Here is a 25,000-nt window from a genome sequence, read left to right on the forward strand (position 1 = left end):
TCCAGCCTCCTCCTTTTTGCCATTTCCAGCCTCCTCCGAGTCCCAGCCTCTTCCTTCTTGCTATTTCTAGCCTCCTTTCTGCCATTCCCAGCCTCTTCCTTTCCGTCTTTTTTCCCAACACAAGCTCGAGTCCTGTTTATCGTGACTCATGAGGCTGAAACAATGGCAGCACTTCAGTCTAACCCTCTGCCGCGATAGACGCAACACGCAACGCAGGGGCAGACCATAGTAGGCTGGCCCTTCCCATAGAGGCACTCGAGCTGCAGCCATCGTGTGTGTGTGATGTCAGCGGCCGCACGCTATTCCTGGTACTACACTTGAGTTTCCTCTATCCTCCCTCCTTGAAAGGCATACACGCCCCTTAAAAGTTGTATTTTCGTGGATTTCTTACGTCACTCAGCGTGTCGACGAGGGAGAGCGTTTGCGAAGCAGAATATAATTGAAATTAAACCCGAAACGACGTCAGAATTCATAAGGACACTCCAACGGACGGCCGAGACAGCAAGGTACGGTTTGTTTGATCGCCTGAGATAGGACACAAGGAGACGGGGCTGACGAGGCGTGCGGGCTGACGAGAACGCCCCTCGCAGTCCTTCCTGCGGGGCACCATTGAGTATTTTCAGACGTCAAGCCACTGTAAAATGCCTCGCTTCTCTTCGGGCACAAGACACTGCCGCAGCCACGCAGTCTTGCTTTGATCCAGTTTTACAGAAGCATAAACACATCTTCACTCTCTCATGAGCGAGCGCAAAACAATTTGAGTGTGTGAATGTGTCGTGACGGTGATAATTTTCAGGGAATAAAAAAACTATATCCTTGCAGAGAGCAAAGCTTAGTGAGTCACTAGACATAAACCACGAACAAATTAGCACGTTGCTTTATAAGTATTAGAGAGAGAGAGAGAGAGAGAGAGAGAGAGAGAGAGAGAGAGAGACGTTCATACATACACACGTAGACAAAAACAAGAATAACATCTCATCTAATGTCTCCCCTCACCCCCCCCCCACCCTCCTTACCACCGCCCTCCCCGCCATAACACAACTCAACACCCTGCCCTGTCCCCGCATTGCCTGCAGTGGTGTGCCTCAGCCAGCGGGGCGCGGGCCTTCCCAGGCAACCAGAAGGAAAAACAGCTGTGTGTGTGTGTGTGTGTGTGTGTGTGTGTGTGTGTGTGTGTGTGTGTGTGTGTGTGTGTGTGTGCGTGTGTGGTGCAGGTGATGATGGACAGGTTAGCTTTTACAGGTGTCAGGAGCTCGAAGTTTGTTTGTTTGCATTAACACACACACACACACACACACACACACACACACACACACACACACACACACACACACACACATCACATCACATCACAGTCGCGATTAGATCATGGGCACAAACATTTCGAGCCTTCATTAGACCTCCCTCGGGATCACACAGATGGCTGTCGGTGCTCCCTTGGTGTGTGTGTGTGTGTGTGTGTGTGTGTGTGTGTTAAATATACGTATAGACTCATCTACGTTAATGCATAATATGAGTAGATTCTCAAGAGTGATAACCGGACACGTCTCATTGCAATCACAACACAAGCAAGCTACGTGACGCAATGGCCTGCGCTGTCTTGTGTGTGTGTGTGTGTGTGTGTGTGTGTGTGTGTGTGTGTGTGTGTGTGTGTGTGTGTGTGCGAGCGCCTCCCGGACTCATCATGACGCGTGGCTGTGCGGGAGGGCAGGCGCGTGGGTGGGTTGCTGTAACCTACAATTGGCGTCCCTATGACCCCGTTATGTTGTCCCGTCAGCCTTGGTAGCGTTCTTCTTAAACGCTGCTTGGGAAACACGAAGAACGAGTCCAGCACCCCACTAACACATGACCTTTAGCAGTGCCGTAATTCTCGTGAAATAATTGCATGTAATGTAGTCTCTCTCTCTCTCTCTCTCTCTCTCTCTCTCTCTCTCTCTCTCTCTCTCTTAGTAACGTGTTTACAAAGGGCCACATGGCTTCTTTATGGTTCACTTGGCCTCAGCACGGAGGAAGGAATGAGGTCTTGTCCTGCTGAGCATAAGAGTCCTGGACAACGCTCCCAGCGACCCTCTATGATGCTCAGAGGACCCTTGACTCTTCAGCGGGTCAGGGCTGGTGACGCGACTCACTCGCCACTCACCACTGAAACGTGAGAGGATAAGACTCAGCGAAAACAAAAACTGTTTGAATTTGCACGATAAGTTTGGTAATACACGTGTGGCTCATACATAATGCCTGACAGACACGCAGGCCATTAACACTCAGATGCACAAGAGTCTGGAGTACCAAGTTTGGGGAGGTAAGTAAGTCTGCGGTTACATCGACTGGGTGTTACGACAGCGAGGCCTTCCCGGAGGTCCTCACGCTTCTCCACCTGGCCAGGAATTTCCCCCGTGAGCAGCACTACCGGTCAGCCCACGCAGCCTCTTCCCCATCCCTTTCTAAGCAGCCTGTTGCGTGTTCATGAAGGAAAGAATATGATATCCCTCCCCGGCAGTATTTCCCGCCCTCTCTCCCTCCCGAAGCGGTGTTGGGCGTGTTCTCAGGGCAAGCAGTAAGATATCGCCTGCCGCGCCACAAGGCCCCGGTACCGACCCGCTGAGCCTCACCACTCGTGCAGGTGTGCGAACCTTCTTTGTTTTATGTTGCAGGTTTGTTTTCTCCGTAATGGTGAGAGCCGCGGGGAACCTGATGCCGCGCGTGAAGCAGACCACACGGGGCGAGGCGAGGCCGTGCTGACGAGGACATTACTACATTGAAGATGCTGGAAACGCCCCAAGCTTACCCATCTTCCCTATCATCATTACCACCACCATCATCACCATCATTATTATCACCACTACCATCACCACAACTAAAAACACCTTTATAATTACTTCATACATCTGCCTCATCCCATCCACATACCTACCATCCCTACCACCACCACCATCGCCACAAGGGGCAGGCAGGGCATGGGTAGGTATATAGAGTGCGGGTGAAGTGCCGAGTTGAGGGGCTTCGTGGTATGCCGCGCCCAAACAAAGCCTGAAGCACCCGCGCCTCAGGTTATCGCGGGATATTGTTCTTGATCAATAAATAAGAGCAAAACATGAGACGAGGAACGCGGATGGTGCTGCTTGGAGAAAGAGAGAGAGAGAGAGAGAGAGAGAGAGAGAGAGAGAGAGAGAGAGAGAGAGAGAGAGAGAGTGTGTGTGTGTGTGTGTGTGTGTGTGTGTGTGTGTGTGTGTGGAGGAGGGGAGGGAGGGAGAGAGGGAGGGAGGGAGGGAGGGAGGGAGAGAGGGAGGGAGGGAGGGAGAGAGGGAAGGAGGGAGGGAAGGAGACTCGAACCGGGGACATCAGGGTTTCCCGAGCACGCGGCGGAGGCACAGCGAGAGGTGAGTTGAAGTGACTGGGTGACGTTTGCTGCTTTGACAGGACTTGTGGCATAGTCACTCTCATGTCACTCCCCATTAGGTGTGTTCTTACCTAATTGTTCTTTTATTTCTTCCAAAGACCTGCCCATAACAGGAAACAGTGTTTGGAAAGAATGTTTGGAAAGAGTTTGGAAACACCCTGTAAACACTGAGAACAGCTGGTAAACGTTTTGAAAACAGTTTGGAAACAATCTGGAAACAATTTACAAACAGTTTCCAAACATTTTGGCAACAGTTTGGAAACGTTTCGGAAAACATTGCAAATAATTTGCAAACATTTGGAAATAGTTTGGAAACAGATTACAAAAATCTTTGAAAACATTTCGGAAACATTTTGGAAACAATCTGGAAACGATTCGGAAACAGCAAACAACTTGCAGAAAAAATGGAAACAGTTTAGGAACGGTTTGGAAACAGTTTCCAAACTTTGTTTCCAAACAAAGTTTTCTGGTGTGGATAGATCTACATAGCATTTTGTAGAATTCTTATCTAAAAATCTGAATATTTCTTGTTATACACGACCTCTAGTAAAATGTTTCACTGATATATTTTTCTTCTATGAAAAATTGATTGTTCTAACATCTTTTAAACTTATTCTCTTGTATAATTTCATATTGTATCCTCTTACAATGTGTGTGCGTGTGTGTGTGTGTGTGTAATACCCCCTGTGATGTAACAAGTAAACATTTACATTCCATGCTCACCCCGGTAAGCCACACGCCGAGATACTCCCTTTGATCCCCCGCCACTTCCCGTCCTGAGCAGCGCTCGAGCTGAGTGGACATGACGAGGGGGTAAGAGGAGGAGGAGAAGGAGAAGAAGAAGGAGGAGGAGGAGGAGGAGGAGGAGGAGGAGGAGAAGGCTAAGAAGAAAAAGGAACGTGGAGAACAACTTCCTGCCCCGCCTTCTAACACCACTTGTACAATGATCCATCTCACATTACGTAATTGATTTTCTTTCCAAACACTCGCCTCGCCCCGGCCATCGATCATGTCATTATGCCCACTCGAGGCACAGAGACCTAGGCCACACTCCCCCCCGGCTCGCTACTGTGGATACCTTTCTGGTGGAGTGAATGGGTAAAGGAGGAGGTGCAGGAGGGCAAGGAGGCGGGGGAGGAGGTCACGTGACGCTGCTGAGGTCCGCCACAGAGGCTGCGTTGTTGCGTCTCGTCGTCCTCCTCGCCCTGTTCTCTGTCTCGGGAAAGATTGGCGCCGACTGGCCAAGCACATCGCCATTTTTCGCGCCACCAAACCAACCCAGCCAGGCAAGACAAGCAGTGGCTTCGTGTGTGTGTGTGTGTGTGTGTGTGTGTGTGTGTGTGTGTGTGTGTGTGTGTGTGTGTGTGTGTGTGTGTGTGTGTGTGTGTGTGTGTGTGTGTATTTGTATGATCTTAAGAATGAGGAAGATTAAGAAAAGGAGAATGGAGAGGATTATAAGACATTTGCATACAGAAAGGAAAGAAAAAAAAGGAAAGGAAAGGAGGAGGAGGAGGAGAAGGAAGAGGACAAGGGGGGAAGGGAAGGAAGGGACAGGATGTGTGTGTGTGTGTGTGTGTGTGTGTGTGTGTGTGTGTGTGTGTGTGTGTGTGTGTGTTTTATGTAGGAGGGATACCGTCCAAGGACAACAAAAAAAATCTAATAAGAAAAAAAAAAAAGCCCACTGCGATGCTGGTCCCCGAATAGGGTCCGGCAACTTACTACTAAGAAATAATGGTTAACGATACAGAGGAATTGTAAGAATACGAAATACACAAAAAGAGTAACCAAGTGGGACTGTAGAGAATAGCACTTACTATAACCTGGAGAATACGAGGACAGAACACCTTGGATTCAGGACGAGACCAAAACTTCCGACGATGAATAAGAGGATTTGGGGCTAAACACGTCACCCGCGGCACACACTGCATAGTACAGAGATAACCATATAAGAGAAAGAGCCAAAGTAACGGAAATGTCGAAGAAAACACAAGAAAAGAGAGTGAATTCTTTTGGTCAAGTAGGAGATCATTTGAGAGAGAGAGTTACGAGTAAGTGAAGAGGAGGCGGAAAACATAGCCTTATGGAAAAGAATAGTGAGGACCAGTGACTCCGCAAGAACATGAGAGGCTGCACGGGAAAAGAAGCACATGGATGACCGAAGTATCTATATAGCAATTGTGTGAGACGACAGGAAGAAAAGAAAATGCAAGATGGTCAAGGAAAGCAGTGATAACAGAGAGCAAAATGGAGAAGAGAAGAGGATAAGTTTAGCTTGGGTGGCGTGAAACAGACGGGCAGACAGTAGACATGAGTGGAGGAAGTTGAATGGGGAGGCACTTGCTCTGTAGTGGATTCATATAGACTGATGACAATGATGAATTCTACCTATCTATTTATTTACCTAAATATTTATCTATCTATATATCTACCTATCTATCCATCTATCTAACTAATTAACTAACTAGTTGACTGATTGGCTATTCATCTCTCCATCTACCCATCCATCTATCCATCTATCCATCCATCCATCTATCCATCCACCTATCTATCTACCTCTCCATCAATCTAATTCTAAAGCATCATCAGTGTCATCAGCATCGAAGGAGTCGATAAAGACAGCGTGGTGAACTCTGGCCGCGGGGTTCAAGCCTCGCCACTTCTCAGTTTTCGCAAGTCGCTCGGAACCGAATGAAATCACTTACGTGTTGGTGGCGAGGCAAAGCGTTCATTATGCGGCAGTGTCTGAGATGAAGCACGAGCCTCCCCACGCACCGCCCTAACACAAACACTAGCCACTACCTCGCGCCTCAACAGGTTACGCCTTGTGCCCTGCCGCCCACACACGAGGGGCGAGGAGGCCAGCGCAATAATGGCACCACGCAGCTGCTGAAGGGCTGACAACATATCGGGGGAAAAGAGAAGAAGGAGGAAAAGAAAGAAGAAGAAGAAGAAGAAGAAGAAGAAGAAGAAGAAGAAGAAGAAGAAGAAGAAGAAGAAGAAGAAGAAGAAGAAGAAGAAGAAGAAGAAGAAGAAGAAGAAGAAGAAGAAGAAGAAGAAGAAGAAGAAAAAGAAAAAGAAAAAGAAGAAGAAGAAGAAGAAGAAGAAGAAGAAGAAGAAGAAGAAGAAGAAGAAGAAGAAGAAGAAGAAGAAATAAAGTGAAAGTATAATTCTTTCTTTGTTAAATTTTTTTCGCCATAATCACAGCTTATTAGCCATAATCAAAGCTTATTAGTAATTTATTTTTGCATTACAGTCTCTTGAACAGTTCTGCAGCCTGGAAAAGATTGTTACTATTATTTCTTTTTTTCTTTCCTGACAACATATCGACAAGAAACAGATTGAATCAAGAAAGGTCATCTATCACTTCTAACCATTTCACCCAATAATCACAACTATTTATACACTTACTTTTGCATTAGTCTTTTAAATCGCTCTGTAGCCTGGAAAATACAAAATCTGAAGCCCTTTCTTTCTTTTTATTCATGTAAGTGGTCATACAAATCTTTACAGTGCTCTGAATGACTGTGCCAGTAAAAAAAAAAGGCTAAATATCCCCTGAGAGAGCGGGAACATCGCAGCCTGTAACATTTGGCGAGTTCTTGCGTCAGACTCTTTTTCTCTTTTTTTTTTTTTTATTTGTGTGTGTGTGTGTGTGTGTGTGTGTGTGTGTGTGTGTGTGTGTGTGTGGCCATGTAAAATCCCACAGTGCTCTGAATGACTGTAGCAATAAAGAGGATTAATATCTCCAGTAGAGCATTGCAACTTGTAACACTTGAGACCATTCTGAAACTCCGCCGCGTCCTGACTACTTTCCGAAGGCTCTGGCAAATTTAGTTGAAGTTACACGGGTTTTGAAGGGTGTCTTTATGGTTCTAGTGACAGATTATCAGTATTTTCAAACTATTAACAGGAGAAAAACTCTTGAAAACCCGGCTTATCATCTCCGTGACCTATGAAAATAATCAAGGTGAGAGAGCAAAACGTTTTAGAATACCGGCCTTGGCGAGTGTCCATGCGTCAGAAACAAGCAACAATCACAGCCGCAGTAGTGCCAATGGGCGGGTCACTTGGTAAGAGGCGGGGATCACGTACCGGTGAGCGCATTGATCCTTGTCTGTTTACCCTGGTGGCTCGCAGGGCAGGGCGGGAGGCGGCAGGCAGCACGGCAACAGGATGAAGGTGGGACAGTCACGTGCCCAATCCTCCAATGCAATAATAACCTTGAATCGGCTCACAATACCCTGATACAGCCGCCATGCATCACTGTCCTACTGCGCAGAAGGCAAAAGTATGAGAACTATGTACGTAAGAGTGTGTTTTCTGTTTACATACTTGCATTACCTCCCATTAAAGGCAATATTTTATGAATCCTTGCCGTGTAGGAATCGTACGAGTTGATGAGAGCAGATCTAGATAGCTCTTTACACTACATAAACAGTCTCACCGCCACTCCTTGACTTTCTTTCCTCGTCTAATCATGGAAACTCCTCAACTAAATTTAGACCAAGAAAATGAAGAAGTGGCACTACATACATCTTCATTCTTGCTTTTTGTTACGAAATCATCCATCACAATGCAAGAGAAGTGGAGCGCAGCCAACCCCCAGCGAAGTGATCGTCTTAATATAAACCTTCCCGCGCTTAAATGTTCGTCGGGAAAGTCGGGCGAGGTTTCTTCTTCCTCACGCCGGGAAGCCACTCGGGAAAATTATAGGGTAGCGATGAACACATCAAGATAACGCCATTTACCGTACTCAGGGCGGGAAACTTATCTAGATTTACGGTGTGTGTGTGTGTGTGTGTGTGTGTGTGTGTGTGTGTGTGTGGGTGGGAGTGTGTGTTCGGAGGTGGGGGTGCTTATGTGTGTATGTATGAGTGCGCTTTCTCTCTCTCTCTCTCTCTCTCTCTCTCTCTCTCTCTCTCTCTCTCTCTCTCTCTCTCTCTCTCTGTGTGTGTGTGTGTGTGTGTGTGTGTGTGTGTGTGATTGAGAATACTGGTTAACTCTTGCATTAGAGAGGTGGACAGAATAGGGGTGAGAGAAAGAAGAAAGTCTTGTGCAGCGAGGCCGCGGGAGGAGAGGAGGCATGAAGTTAGCAAGATCAGAAGATCAGTTAGCATGAAAATAGCGGTAGAAGACAGCTAGAGATGCAACATTGCGACGGTGAGAGAGAGGCTGAAGACAGTCAGTTAGAGGAGAGGAGTTGATGAGACGAAAAGCTTTTGATTCCACCCTGTCTAGAAGAGCAGTATGAGTGGAACCAACCCCCCCCAGACATGTAAAGCATGCTCCATACATGGACGGATAAGGCCCTTGTACAGAGTTAGCAGCTGGGGGGGTAAGAAAAACTGGCGGAGACGTCTCAGAACGCCTAACTTACCCTAGTCGTTTGTAAATTCTCGATTAGCTAAAGTATTCCAGAGCTTGTTAGGGAGTTAAGTAGATGTCATGTATCAGTTCTGACGTTTACCAGCGACTGTGGTTACTGTCAATTAAGAATATAATTTAACTTAAGAAAATAAGGAAAGCTGCAAGAAAACATCAAGCCTACACGTGGCAGTCTCTGTATAAAACGTATCTACATCCACCTATCATCCCTATTCATGAATTTGTCTGATATTTTAAAGCTCCTTAATGACTCAACTCTAACAAACTTTTACTATGCAATTCAATTATCAGTCTATTTTACTTACATTAGTTCCACTGATAACTGCAGATTCCACTTAGATCAAATGAAGTGTTCTTATCCCCGTTTCGATGTCAAGAAGTTACTATAGTACAGATTCACATCTTACTCATACACTTAAGGAATTTTTTTCTTTCACTCATACCATACTTTAGCCAGTCACTTGTAGACTCCACTCAGAGGAAGTATTTGTGTTTGTTTCGATGTGAGGGAGTTACTGCGTCTGTTATTCCGTTCACTGTGTTTACTGAGGCTGCTCATAGTAACAGCGACAGTATCTTAACGCATACCTTGAATAGACACTCGTAAAGACTAATCAGAACAACTGTTTCTATGCTCGTTTCGATGTGAGGGAGCTACCTCGTATCAGTTATAGCGTTCACTTTGTTTATGGAGGCTGTTCATAATAATAGCGACAGTCTCCACCCAAACACACAAGGCGGCGAGCACCAGACGAGGAGACAGTAATGAAGTGCTGCCTACGAGCCGGTCTATTAATAACTCGCGGCCACACTGAGGGCACGCCTGACAGAAGGATCAATATAAACAAAACATAAACACGCGTTCGTTACTGGCCGTAGCGGGCAGCCCTGGGGGAGTTCATTGTCACAGACCAAGGTTATGACTGCCTTTGAAAGAGAAGAGGATCAGAGGGCGTGTTCGTAAACGCTTTGTTCCCCCGTAAGGATTAATTTCGAAGACCCAAGAGATGATCAGTCTGGTATTCATGTGTCTTTATCATGTTGGTGATACAGAATCCTTTTCATACTACTTTTTTTTAAATGTAAAGTTCTCTTCTTCAAACAAAAAGGATGAACAACATGGGCTAACCACGAGCCAACTATCGCTAGAACCACGAACACTTAAAAAACACAGTAACTTCCACTGTAGCCTGTTAGGACAAGTTGATATAGGACGCCAAAACAGATGAGAATACCTCGTTCGTTAGTTCGTCAAAAGGTGTCTTATCGCATTGATGATGCAGAATTCTTATTAAACTATCGCTACAATCACGAAAAAACACTTGAAAATCCAGTAACAAATCGATATAGGACACGGAAACGGTTGAGAATACGTTGTTACTTGCCTTATCAAAATGTGTAAGAAGAGGGAGACAAATGGGGAGAAACTAGCGCTCCAGTACTCACCAAAAGTCCCACGACGATCGTCACTTGCTACTTGCCCTGCCTCATAATCACTGGCGGCTCAGCGACTCGAAGCATTGACTCAGCGCTTCATTCTGGTTCAGTTTCGTTGTCTCGTTCCCTCCCACCAGCCTCTCATCTTGGCGTCACTGAAAATAAGAAGTAATTTCAAACCTCATTATCTTAAAAGGCACGTGAGACTGCCCTTAAGTAATAGTCTCCAAGTTTATCATCGTGGCATCGCCCAAAACAAGAGAGGAAGTAAGTATAGAGCCAGATGACTTAAAACCCATGAAAAATGATCTCTGAATTATATAAAAGGTTCCTCGTCGTGACACTGACCGATACAATAGAATAAGGAGTTGTGAAAGTTGATATCTTAAAACACACAGAACATTGCCGCTAAGTAACATCCCAGCATTAGTCAGGACTGCCTGTCGCGCCTCGGCCTGCCCCAGCTAGCAACACCCTCGTCAATCACGCGGCGTGCATGTGATCAGCGTAATGGAAACTTTATTACTTAGTTGTTCCTCGTCCACCATAGCCGGGCGGGAAATAAAGGAGGATTACTGTTTTCTTCCTAATGAAGATAAGTTTTGCAGCTAGACATGGGCCGCATCTCAAATGTTTGGGCATCTTATCTCGAATATTTTTTTTTAACAGACAGTAATTAAAGTTATTGGGTTTTTCAATGTATTTTCATGGCCGGGCAGGCGGTGTATAAAGAAGGTTTTAGTGTTTTCTCCATGATGACGACGACCAATTGTGCAGTTAGACTTAAAAATATTTCGCATTTCAAACGTTTGGACGTCTTACCTCTAGTTTTTAACAGGCACTAGTGAAAGTTATTGGGGTTTTCAACAATGCTTTTAGGACTCTAATGATACATTTGTATGGATTTTACAGCACCAATGACAAAAATATCGGGAGAATCCAAGTAATCATCTTTGTGATCTTTGAAAACCGTCTTTTATAAAGCCTAAATCGTTTAAATCTTTAAGAACACGAGGCAATTACCGACAGAACTTATTTACATACTCTCTGGTCTTGGGTCAGCGAGCGTCAGGTAGAGGCGGGTGACCTTGACCTTTCCGCGACCAGTCCCTCTGCTGCCCTGCCTGACCCCCTCCCGAAGTCCAATAAGAAGGATGTGTCTGCATTTTCATTAGTTAGTCATAATTTACTGGTCCTTCTAAAGCAAACGTAATTGCGGAATACGACACAGTGGTCCTTTCAGCGAGTGGGTGAGCGGCGTGCGTGGCGGTGTGGTGGTGACTGCGGCAAGGGGTGAGGGAGTTCACGAGGCTCTCAGCACGACACACGGACTGAGTTTGCAGGACTGACTGTTTGCTGTGGTTATAAGTGTGACTTAATATCATTGACCTTTTCCATTGGTGCTTTCATTCATTCATTCACTTTAATTTGTTAGTTCGTTCGTTCGTTCGTGCATTAATTCAATAACTATTTATATATTAACTGATTTTGTTGTGTTTAGAAGCGTGGCAACATTATTGGTCTTTTTTATGGGTGCTTCCATTCATTCATTCATCCATTCATCCATTTACTCATTCATTCAATTAGCTGTTCATATATTACCATTAATTCACTGTTTGTTGTGTTTATAATCGTGACTTTTAACGTTCTTGTTTTTTTTTCATTTTTTTTTATTCATTCATTCATTCATTCATTTATTCAATCGTTCATATTATCAACACTAACTCGTTGTTTAATGTATTTATAGTGTGTTCGTTTACGTTATTGGTCTTTCTCACTGATTTTTTTTCTTTCATTCATTCATTCACGTGTTCATTCATTCATTCGTTTGTTCATTTATTCAATGAATCCTTCATATGTTAACATAAATTCGTTGTGGGTTGTTAATAAGCTTGATTGTTAATATTATCGGTCGGTTTTTCCATCGATGCTTTCGTTCATTCATTCATTTTGTTCGTTCATCCATTCAATTAATTAATCGTTCATTTACATATTATTTTTTCATTGTTATAAGCGTTTCAATTAACGTTATTGATTTTTTTTTCGTTATTTTCATTCATTCATTCATTCATTCGTTCGTTCAGTTAACCATTCAAACATTAACTTATTTGGTTTGTTGTGTTTTTAAGTACTATCATTAACATTTTCCATATTTTTTTCGTTGATATTTTCATTTATTTATTAATTCATTCATTCACTTATTCATTAATTTATTCAGTTAACCATTCAAATATTAATTCGTTCTTTTGTTGTGTTTATAAACGCCATTATTAACATTACTGATCTTTTCATTTAAATTCATTTAAATTCATTCAGTCAGTCAGTCAGTCAACCATTCATCCAATCAATAAATCCATTCGTTCTCATTCGTTCTTATTTACAAGCAAGTGTATGAACCTTACTCTCCAGGTCAAGACAATCAAGCATTTCATGAATCATTAACACTGTTTTGAGTCTGTGCCCTCGAGATAAAGGGAGAGAGATGAGAGGAAGACACAAAAACACAGCACTGAACCTGTTTTCATCCCATAAACGTGTTCATAATTAACAGTATTATTTGCATGCAAGGCGTCACACACACACACACACACACACTCAGGGTCGTGTCTTGCCCCACGGCCCTGCCCACACCAACACTTTTTAGAAGTCTGGCTGGGGAGGTTTAGCAAAGGGGGAGGGTGAATTAGAAAAAAATACTGTGGTTAGGAAGGTTACTGTTGTAGTAGTAGTAGTAGTAGTAGTAGTAGTAGTAGTAGTAGTAGTAGTAGTAGTAGTAGTCGTACTAGTTGTTGTTGTTGTTGTTGTAGTATGAACACTATATTGGATTAATGGTTGTATTTTCAATAAGAAAGTTTGCAGTATTCGTAATATATTGTACTTTCGCTACAAAATTGGATTTGTTTAATATCGATGACCTCAAAAGCCAAAAGAAATATAATGTTGTATAATATATTAAATTAAATAATAAAGCCATTAAATCCTCATGATTCCTCCCACAAAACAAACCCATCATTTCACATTCAGATGCAACAGTAATTCTGATAAAGTCAAATTCTAAAAAGATATTGGAATAAATTGGCTCTCAAATAGAATGATGGGTGATTGGAATAGCTTCGGTAACCACGGTGTTAGTAGCGAGCTTTAAAAGAAGATTAGGCAGATTTATGGATAGGGATAATAGGTGGAAATAGGTATGCATGTTTTGTACAGGGACTGCCACTTATAAACCTGATGAATTCTTGCATCTTCCCTTATTTTCTCATGTTTTTTGGGGGGTTCTTACAAATTTATGGACGGGATTCATAGATGAAAAATTGGCAGGCATGTTTTATACAGGGACTGACATGTAGGCTTGATGGTTTCTTGCAGATATACCCTCCACTCACATAACTGTTCATAAAATGTAAACCACAAGTACAGCAGTAAGATCTTGATTTATGCCCGTGTGCCTTATATACACAAGCCAAAACCGTCATTGATAACTTCTTGCAGCCTGCCTTATTTAACGCGTTCTTATTTTTCTATAAATTTACCCATCACTCACTGCAACTGTTCACCTAGCAAGACCCACAAGCACGAAACAGGACCTTGGTATATTTCAGTTTGTCTTCCTTATAAGCCAAAGCCAGTATTGGTAACTTCTTGCATCTCCCCTTATTTTCTTACGTTCTTGTGTTCCTATAAATATACCCTTTACTCACCGTCACTGTTCATAAAGCAAGGCCCACAATCACAGCAGTAGGACCTTGGTGTATTTCTGTGTGCTTTCCATATAAGCCACAGCCAGCACTGGCATCACGTAGCGCGGAGGATTCCTCGTGGCTCGGCTTGGCTCGGCTCGGCTTGGATTTGACCTGATTCGAACAAACGGCGAGGAGCGTCCCTCCCAAACATGGCTGTTCGAGGACTATTAAATTAATGGGCGTAAGTAGAGGTGAGCCGCGCCGCCTTCACCTCGTGCTCTTTGGCGCGTCGGGAGGCAGGGATACACACACACACACACACACACATAGAAGTGAAGGAAAGGAAAGGTTAAGTGCAATGCTGTGTTCTTCTCCCGTGAAATCGCGAAAAAATGTACAGTACACACACACACACACACAGAGAGAGAGAGAGAGAAAGAGAGAGAGAGAGAGAGGGAGAAGCAGGGAGAGAGAGAGAGTGACGTGCACATAAGCGAATAAAAAGCAATACATTGCAAGATAAGCAAGAGATAAACGTCTCCATGAAATCGAAAACAAGTGTGAGGAGAGGAGAGCGTGAAACTGCACTGAAGAGACTGCTTGTATGGAAAGCAGCAGGAGGAGGAGGCGGAGGGGAAGAAGAAGGAGGGGGAAGACGGGGAAGACAACGCTCCACGCACGAGAGCCTTCCTATACAAGCAGGAGGAGGAGGAAGAGGAGGAGGAGGAGGAGGCAGATCGGGTTCCTGAGGTGGAATGTTAAGTGACACGAAAGAAAAGGACGGCGTCATCTTCCCGACAGTCAGGATCGAGGTAACAGGGAGTGTCCGGCGTGGCGGCGACCTTATCACTGCGTCGTTGTGGTGGTGGTGGGAGTGGTGGTGGGAGTAGGAAAAGGAGTAATAGTGGGGGTGGTGGAGGAAGAAGAGGTACTGGTAGTTATAGGAAAAGGAGGAGCAGGGAGAAGAGGAGTGGAAAAAGGAAATAGTTGTTATAGTAGGAAAAGGAGGAGGAGGAGGAGGAAGAAGAAGAGGAGGAAGAACCCAAAGGAAGTATAAAGATAGTAGAGTCACAGAAGAGGTTAGGTTAGGTTAGGTTAGGTTGGTGGGAGTAGGAAAAGGAGTAATAGTGGGGGTGGTGGAGGAAGAAGAGGTACTGGTAGTTATAGGAAAAGGAGCAGGGAGAAGAGGAGTGGAAAAAGGAAATAGTTGTTATAGTAGGAAAAGGAGGAGGAGGAGGAGGAAGAAGAAGAGGAGGAAGAACCCAAAGGAAGTATAAAGATAGGAGAGTCACAGGAGAAAAAGAAGAAAAGATAATGATCAGGATAATGAAGAAAAGAAACATACAACAACGAGAGAGAGAGAGAGAGAGAGAGAGAGAGAGAGAGAGAGAGAGAGAGAGAGAGAGACGTAATGAAACCGAAACAAGGACTAAGCAGATAAACAAAAGGCAGGACTGAACCAGCACCTCAGCAGTTCTTGAGTCATTCTGGCGACACGTATCAAGAACCAGAGCTCTGAATTTCACTCTGAATTTCGCAACAAGAAGTAAAGAACTATTCAGGCGCAGCGGCGATACACAATGCCAGTCAGTCAGTTATTCATATACAAATCATCAGGACGGTTTCCCCTATAGTGTGGACGTTTACTCCACACTACTCCTCCTAAACCTGAGTCATGTACCGCGGCAGTGTGGACGCAGCTTTACGGGAACGACTACATAACCCTGTCATAGGACCTGAGGACATTCTGCGACGGAGTTTTGTAGCTACAGAGCACAAGGACTTCACCATTACCGCCAGCTGACATAAGGCAATCTCACCAGAGCCACTGTCAGCACTAGATGTTCGAACCCTGCACTGTGTATACACAAAGCCGATGCCACGACCACGTGCCTCACGAATGGCATCGATAATTCTCTCAGACTACTATTATAATAACGATAGAAGACGCCCAAAGGAGATGGTATGGCCACGTACAGAAGATAAAGGAAGAACGCTGGCCAAGGTGGCTGCTCTACAGCAGGGTGTGCGGCACACGACCGAGGAAGATTTCGCTTCACGTGGTAGCAGCCGGCAAACCAAGATTATTTTGCCAATGTGGCAAAATGTTATGTCCAGGGTGTCCGGATGCCGTGTTCGCTGCCAGACGTGAGTGGCGTCACCCACTAGCAGCCCGCCGGCACCCGACGCATATTTTCGAAGTCTGGAAGAGTAAGTGTCAATCACTTTTGAACATGCTAGACTAGTTTAGGTTTGGTTAGGATTAGATTGGGTCCTGTTTAGATTCTAATGAATAAGCAAGGTGAGGTTTTAAATTTGTTTGAAATCGTTACAATGGTAATATTAGATAACAAACTTCTTAATAAAAGCAAATTAAAAAAAAATGATAACTAGCTACAACCGAACGATGACGAACGACAGCCACATCCCTTTTAATATTTTCTTTATAGTATCCTAATGCTTCTGTTACTCAATTATCTTGTAACATGCCATACACTAATATTAGCATTAACGTGACTTTTAGATCATTAGGATAATGTATAGCTATAAAATCGAGCTTCAGACGTGACATCCTGCTGAGTGATCCAAAATATCATAGTTTACTATATTAAACAACATCGCCCGCTCACACTTGACGCGTTGTGCAACCCTTACCCTTGTCCCGATGCCCTTCAACCCCTCAGCCCCTGCAGCCCCTCAGACCTGCCCTAGATGAGGTGCTTCTCCTTGCCACGACTGAACATTTCCGAAACAGGAGGAACAGGCCCAGGAAAGGAAGAGGTTGTCCCTCTCTGGCCTGGTTACCTTGTTTTGTAATCTCGTTGACGCCAAAGAGGTGCTGCATCCCCAAGGGGTTTCCGTGACGATGACGCTTTAACATTTACGCTTTGCCCAGTTTGGTTTTAAGTGTGTCTGTAAACATCTCCTGGAAAACTTATTGCCGCCCTGAATACTCGTAATACTTCTGGGACATCATTCTCGGGAGGATGATGCTGGAGAGAGAGCAAGACCTAAGAGGTGGTTAATGGGCATTTATGGATGGAGCAAAATGAGACATGCTTGTAATGGATGTGACTGAGGAGGGCACAGAAAACTGCGTTGGAGAAGGATGATCCACTGGGTTTTCAATTTTCATAATCCTAGTGATAGTTTGACCAAGATTCTGCACTTCTATTAATCCTTAGAGAAAGTTATAATGGTTTTCAAGGAAATTTTCATAGATGCTACACTTCTGAGTTGTGATGATTCTCAGTTTTCTTTACCCTAATGATAGATTAACAAGGATTCCACATCACCAATGAGAAAAACGCATGAAAACCTCAGTATCCATCTATGTGACCTTTGAAACTATTCATCATGAGACAACAACGCGCTTCAAAATACAGGCCATGGCTCCGAATGCGGACGGGAGGATGAGACGAAGCAGACCTTAGGTGAGGTAGGTAACTGCACGATAAAAGAAAATCAAGACAAAAAAAGAAATAAATAAATGAAAAATAAATAAACAAATAAATAAATAAAAATTAGATCTAGGGTTGCGTGGAAAGGAGGTATAGAGGGCAGAACCCTACAGAAAAAGCTACCAAAGACATGGTGGTAGTACTGACATATCATTTATAACCCAGCTGACCCACTTCCCTATAGAAAACAAACATTACTCTCAGCTGCTTGCACTCCCCAACCGGCCCTCAGTAGTCTGCACTGAGGATTAGTTGATGTCATTCAGTTTTGTGTCCGAGGAAGGTGGAGTATCAAAGGCTAGGGAGGCGCGTTAAGGGTGCCGAGTAAAACTTAAAAGTGTGAGTTCCCCACCCCCCTCCCCCCAAAAAAAAATAATAATCCACAAATCAGAATACAAAAAAATCACAATAACGAAAAAAAAAAGTAAGAATTAAGGGTCTCTCTCTCTCTCTCTCTCTCTCTCTCCCTCTCTCTCTCTTAGAAAAATATTCCAGTTAAGACAAAAATTTTCGATATACCGTACTACTCGTATAAATAACCAGCTTAGATTCATTTAATTTTACTCAAAACATAAATCAATATAAATAAGAATACGAGTAACATAACAATGACTGTATAATAATAATAACAATAATAATAATAATAATAATAATAATAATAATAATAATAATAATAATAATAATAAAGATGTAGGTAAAAAAATATACTAACATGATTATTAAGTTCGTTGAGTCATTTTCCTTCTGCACACAAAATATTTAGAATAAAAAATTAACCAACAAAAACTGGGACGCACGCAGAAAACATTTACACAGATGTGCTCAGATGTACCTTAATGACACCAGTTTGTTTACACTTTTCATGCATGACTACCTCCTCCTCTTTTTCTTCCTTGGCCTGAACTGGCTAATTCTTCCCAAGAGGAGCAATGACGAGAGGTAGCACAATTTCTAGTGTCCTGACGTGTGTGTATGTGTGTATATATAATTGTATACACTTAGAGAGAGAGAGAGAGAGAGAGAGCTCAATCAGCATTTTACACGACTTAATCATAATTTCCAAAAGCTTTCCTCTCGGTCATTGTGTGTGATGCTTGGTCCCGCTCAGAAAGTACTTAGATACCAACATCAGAAAGATGGGAAGGAGATAAAAGTGGTGAAACCCAAATTCATAAAACTGGCAGGGCTGATAAACACAATTATAAGTGTGTAAGACACACTGACAACCTTTCCCACACTTCTTAGCCAGAGTGGAAGAATTTTGTCACTGTATTCCTTGAAACTTAACCAGGCGGAGCAATAGAACTACAAACTCCCTTTTCTTGATGTCTATTTCTGTGAAGAATCACAGCATGTCTTGTCTTTAGCTACCCCATACAAAAGGAGAATCTCAGCCTGATAGGAGACATTCTGTTCTCTTTGCAACCTCAGCCATGACTTTTCAAGGAGGCTGGTCAAGAACACAGGACATGAGAAAATAAAAAAAAGCTCATTAAATATGTTGCTCTTTAAAAGTCAACTGTAAATTGTACAATGAGTATCCAGAAAGTTGGCCAATTTAGTTCTAGAGATGTCTTGATACTCCTCTTTTCAAATTATTCAAGTCACAGGAAGGAGGAGAAACAAATGGGAACTGGAACACACACATCAACAGAATGCTGAGGACTTGAAATTTTTTGAGGGATACATGTAAAGAATACACAGGGCATGTATTAAACAATACCTATTATTTATATCCTGAAATACCTTTAATACATACACTTCTTAAATCACAGATATAAAAACCTTAACAAATTTCAAATAGATTTCAGTATGCAGTAAAAATGTTCACTTCCATAATCAACAGCAATGAGGTTACTGGCTGCACCACCTCAAGAGAAAAGTCATGAACTAAGTCTTGTGATACTCACAGAATTGACAGCCTAAGAAAATATAACTGATATCCCATAAATCCCATCATGCCTTCACCACATGTCAGTTACAGTATTCTAATGCTGACTCCTTCCTGTCCATTCATTCCTCTCCCCATGTTCACTCCTGAGGACAACAGAAGACAATTCACAAAGCCTATGAATCTTACACAAGACTCAGCTGATCATGATTCTCAAGTGATATATCTACCATTCAAAAAGATATAATATTCAACAACTCATATAAGGAATATATGAAAACAAATAAGCTACAACTATAAGACGCACATAATCATAGTGTTGTGGAATTCCTTTCAAAACCTGAAATTAACATGAATTGAGCAAAAGATTCTTCAACTGTGTGTGTAATATCTGTTGGAATCATGAAGGATGATATAAATGTTGATTTTCTACCAATGTGAATGGAGATGTCTTGTGAGGTGAGGGTTGACTAACACGCTGCAGTGGAGTAATACTGTGACTTAGGCATGTCTGATGGCTCCCCTCGGGTAACAGTGTGACTGGAGACATCTCATGATTCCTGCATTAGGTGACAAGCCTCCAATAAGGTAACACTATGAATTGAAATGTCTTAAAGAGTCCTGGGTAGACTGAAAACCTTCCCTTGGGTAATTAAGTGTCAGGATAGATGCATGATAAGGCATTCGTGCAAAAAAAAAAGCCCTACCAGATAGTTGTACAGCACATCCTATCTTCAAATAGTAGTGAGATATATATCTATATTTATATATTTATATATTTATATGGAATTATATACAAACCAGATGTACAATAACTCTGAGGAACACTGCGTAAGAAAATATGTGATGCTTTGGAATACTCAGGCCATTAATTTTCTAGAAAAAACACCTGATTAGTATTCTGTCTATCCAGTCCATTGTACCTCTCCTCTCAAAAAGCATTAAAAAAGAAAAAGGGCTCAAAGTCAGATCTCCAAATGCATACAATCTAGTACTTACAATACAAAATGACAAGCTATGCACCAGGAAATGATATTTTCAAGTGCCACTCAAGGGAAGTGGCTGTAACAGAAACATTGCAACATGTTACTTTCTCAAAATGCTGAGCTTTCTGTTACCCTTTACTCCAAGATTCTCTCAGCAACAGGCATTATTATATACTTTTTTTCCTTTTAGACCACACACACACACACACACACACACACACACACACACACACACACACACACACACACACACAAGCATCAGGATGAATTTCCTCTGAAATTCCACAAAACTTTATTCTTGACCATACAGTGCTTTACTGCTCAGTTAACATCCATGTTAACAGACAAGTACCTACATTCACACATGTGCCCTTGACACCACCTGTCATAAGAATTCACAACAATAATCAATGATAATCACAGTAAACCCTTTATAATAAGCATTCACAGATCAATGCAGTAACACCCCTGGTCAGTGCTTGCCTCCACTCACACACACTATGCAGACAAGAGACACTCACATTCACACCACACATCCATTCACTACTCTATTAGTGTTTGCATGTGATACTCATTGAACTCATACCAACAGTGCCATTTTGTAGCCCAGAAAAGTGAAACATGGTTAGCTTCTTCTCCACACATGACTCAGCCTCCTCTTCTTGCTCCCTTCCCTGGAGGTTGTGTCACTCTTCTGGCAGGCTTTGTAGGCAGCTCTTCAGCAGTTGAGCTTGTGCCTGAGTGAGAAAATGTTGCCAATACAGAATATCACAAAAATAAATAAATAAATAAATAAATAAATAAATAAAAATTATTCAAAAACATCATCAATGGTCTAGGATAAAGAAGCTTCCACATAAAGTTTTTACACCATCAACAATCATTTTCACTGTGAATAGCAAGCTTCCATCAAATACAATAGCTTCAGCATAAACAGAGATAAGATTTATAAAATATCACTTCCCTTAGACTTAATACTGAATCTTAGTCACTTTTATCAGATAACCTCACATTCGCTAAGGTCCATTTCAGCACTCAAGATCTCAACGTTGAGAAGCAGAATCAATGCAACCCAATCTTCTTGAAATCACAGCAGTCAACAAATCAAAGGTTCCATGAAGATAAAGAATCTATCATTCAATGCAAGAAATACTTAAGACTATGAACCTTCCAATAAAGGATAATAGCATTGAGTCATAAACATTCAGGAAGCACAGACTCACTAATCTGTTAATTTCCCACAAACATCCAGCCAATACTTCATCAAGACACACAAAGCAGGAATAAGTCTACTTGCTCCTCACCTTGGCATGCTTCAGCTCCAACTCTGCTAATTCAATAAGGTTCTTCTTAAATGCTGTTACACGGCGAGCCTTTAAGTCATTCAGTTCTGGAAATGCAATTGAAACAGAACATTAATGTCAGAAGATGTAATATCGTCATGTTCATATTTACCCTAAAATGAGTAACAGGAAACAATAAGCTACCACACTATGGTCTGACTATTTTATCCAGAGCGTTTAGGTGTTGTCCTTTCCAGGGATTTCCTGGCCTGTGGCACTGCCAAACCTTGTACTGGACAAATTATCAGATTAGAGCCTAAGTGTCTGTGATAACCTCACTCCCCACAAACACACCTCTCTTTCTCTGCATGAAGAATTTACATCTCATGTAAATTTATTTCTTTTAAAAGAGATTTATACTTGCTTATGAATTATTAGAATTAGAGAAAAAAATCTAATTGCTTCTCTCTCTCTCTCTCTCTCTCTCTCTCTCTCTCTCTCTCTCTCTCTCTCTCTCTCTCTCTCTCTCTCTTCTTCCTCGCACATGGCATGAGAGGAAGTAACTGATGGATTGACAGTCACTCTAACAGTGTGACCTGACTGAGTTGCTCAAAGAGAAGAGACAACGCCAGGAGGAAATGCTGCCAAATACTGTAGTTTGCAAAAAAAACAATGCAGTTATCACTGAAAAATAAACATATACTACATTAATTAGCTTTTTTGAGGAGTACAGTGTAATACTACAACTCCATTTAATTACAAAGTAGTAAGGACCTGACATGAGGTGTGTGTTGGTTAATGTTTGGCAGAGCTGCAGGCTGGGAAATTCCCAGAAAGGACAACACCCAAATGCTCAAGATAAAATGGTCAGACCATACACAGTTTGTTATCAATATTCACACCAAGAATGCTTTGCTACTGATCAATATATTCTATCAAGCATCACAGAATGTAGCAGATATTTCTGTACACTTTAATCATCATTTCATTTAACAGCTTTCATACATACGAGCTCAATGAATATAATTTATCTTACTCTAATAGTGAGCTCATCAACACACCACCACTTCCTCACTGAACACCTGATCTCCTTTCACCCACTATTTCAAACTCAAATATACCCTCCTTTTAATTATCACTTCACACAGAACTAACACATGCAAATTCATCTCACTACCATCTTCCTTTTATCCTCACTTGTACCACAGCCATGCATGTTCACTACATCTATCCTGCCTGAACCTTTCTTTTAGTTCCTCTCTTAATAGTTTGTTTCCTTCAACAAAACTCACCTTCCTTGGCTTTGTTTGAAATATGTTCAAACTTCTCACAGGCATTCTGTTGGGCAAGCTCAGCCTGAAAATTTTTGAGAAGTCATTAATGCATTCAACTATTTATATACATGTTCATTTACTATACAATTCTTTTGAATTAAAACCATTTAAATAATAATGTTGATTTTACAGGTACAATAACAATTTTTTTTGGTAACATACATGAACTACTTAATGCAAAAATTTATAATCAAAAGTGTGTGTGTGTGTGTGTGTGTGTGTGTGTGTGTGTGTGTGTGTGTGTGTGTGTGTGTGTGTGTGTGTGTGTGTGTGTGTGTGTGTGTGTGTGTAAGATCTGTGCAAGTTTCTCAAAATTTAAATTTTACCAAGGTAATAAAAAATTACAAAGGTAACCACATTAATAACCAAGGCAGGACACTCTTGACAAAATCACAGTTTGCCTGAGTTTTTAAAAGCTCAACAAGATTAGCACAAAAGCAATGTTTAACACTTAAATTATAGTTATCTTGTGAGGATAAGGCCAGAAGATAGAAAGGTAAAGCTGCTCTGTAAAACTCCTGCCACACCCAAGGCGCCACCACCACCTGCCCTCACGCTGCACCACCACGGCATCCCCTGCTGTCTTGACACCAATGATTCGTGTATGAAAGGTGCTTGTGGAAAAGATCACCAATTTCTTGCTAACTAATTTACACAGTTCTGAGGATATACATACTTGTGCAGTGACTCGATAACATGTGAAAAATTTATTCAATACCAGGCTGGTATGCTCCTTAGAGGTGATAGCTGAAAGAAGGCATCTACATATATATTTCCAAACATCCCCTTGCATCTCAGCCCCTACACTTCAAAGGGAGAGAGAGCACTGATCCTCAAAACACCACATCCCAAGGGTCAGCTGCACAGGAACATTTTATTCATAAACTATGTAAATGAGTGAAAGAGCAATCTTCAGCAAAAATTTGCTGAATTTGCAAAGAAGACAAAATTCATCAGAGAAATATTGTGTCCTGAATAAAGTGACAAAATTGAGATAGACATAAACAAACTAATACATAGGAATGACAAATTGCAGATAACTTTAGATGTATTTTGATGTACAAAAATGTTATGTTCAAAAAATAATTTCCTGCTTATTTCTTTTCATATTTACATAATTATCTTACATTGCAAGACAGACTTATGGATTCTTACTGATAGATAGACACAGATAGACAGATAGATGGATACAGATAAAATGAGTAGTTAGTTCATCAAATTTCTCTATGTATTCAAATGTATTTCTGAATCTTTTGACAAAAACCCCTCATTTTTTCAATGAAGCAAAATAGCTCCTCTACCACCAGTCAGTTTTTCTCGCCATAAAGAGGTATGACAGTCGGCCAAAGAAAGCCTAAGACTTGTGATCCCCTGGACCTAACAGCAGCATCAGAGTGGGGTGCCTCGGGTGTACAGGAGTTGCCCATACCAAGCATTATACTTACGTCAGCAACGTCCACCGGCTTGTAGGTTTGGCAGGGGGGAGACAAGAGGATGTTAGTAACACAGTGAATACAAAGGTCAACAAATAAATAACCTCCACCATGACAAAGGGAGAAACATTGCCACAAGGAAGACTGAGGAAGGAAGCAACCAACATGTGAAAGCCACAGAATAATAAATAAAAGCTATATGGAAAACACAAACTATTACAGTTAGGACCTCATGAATACCTGTACATATATCCATAAAATGCATCAAGGTTCTGCTCTATTCAAATCAGTCAATAATTTACAATTACAAATACTTCCCCAAAAATCAAACAATAACTGTGAAGAAATGATCCTGAATGTAATGGGCAAGAGGAATGCAATATCAAGTTCTAATCGCCAAACAGTCATTTGACTGATGGAATGCATGTGAATGATCGTGACATGTTAGGAGAGAGTGACCAGACTGCAAGATGCCATCATTCATACAATGCTGGTAAAATTCTTGAAGTCCATGCAACAAACAAGCTAACTAGCTAACTAAAAAAGGCTCAAGTGATATGATAATGTATTTAACAGCAGATGAGCCAAAGATTTTTCTAGGACTAATCTGGAGATATTAGTCTTATTCTGGGGGGAAATGATAGTACCATTCAGAAGACCTACAGTGAATCATGACTTGGCTAAGTACCTGAAGATCACCCACATCACCA

General features: G+C 42.1%; 2 protein-coding genes across 5 annotated transcripts in view; both read right to left on the minus strand.

Moving 5' to 3' along the window:
* LOC135098826 (uncharacterized) overlaps nt 1-9,546 on the minus strand; it is a 64,738-nt gene extending 55,192 nt beyond the window's left edge. The window contains exon 1 of the mRNA XM_064001241.1: nt 9,088-9,546. The gene's annotated coding sequence lies outside the window, so the exon portion shown is untranslated. The remainder of the gene's footprint in view (nt 1-9,087) is intronic.
* Nucleotides 9,547-19,071: 9,525 nt separating this feature from the next.
* Nucleotides 19,072-25,000, minus strand: part of LOC135098866 (sorting nexin-6-like) — a 20,549-nt gene continuing 14,620 nt past the window's right edge. For 2 of the 4 annotated variants that reach the window (XM_064001262.1, XM_064001280.1), the window contains exons 10-13: nt 24,303-24,320; nt 22,816-22,879; nt 21,545-21,630; nt 19,072-20,977 (exon numbers count right to left, since the gene is read on the minus strand). In XM_064001262.1, the coding sequence (XP_063857332.1) occupies nt 20,927-20,977; nt 21,545-21,630; nt 22,816-22,879; nt 24,303-24,320 (219 nt within the window). In that variant the 3' untranslated portion in view covers nt 19,072-20,926. The remainder of the gene's footprint in view (nt 20,978-21,544; nt 21,631-22,815; nt 22,880-24,302; nt 24,321-25,000) is intronic. The other 2 variants (XM_064001271.1, XM_064001286.1) reach the window with 1 other exon arrangement.

This window comes from Scylla paramamosain, chromosome 4 (genome assembly GCF_035594125.1).
Source record: "Scylla paramamosain isolate STU-SP2022 chromosome 4, ASM3559412v1, whole genome shotgun sequence".
Taxonomy (NCBI): Eukaryota; Metazoa; Arthropoda; class Malacostraca; order Decapoda; family Portunidae; genus Scylla; species Scylla paramamosain.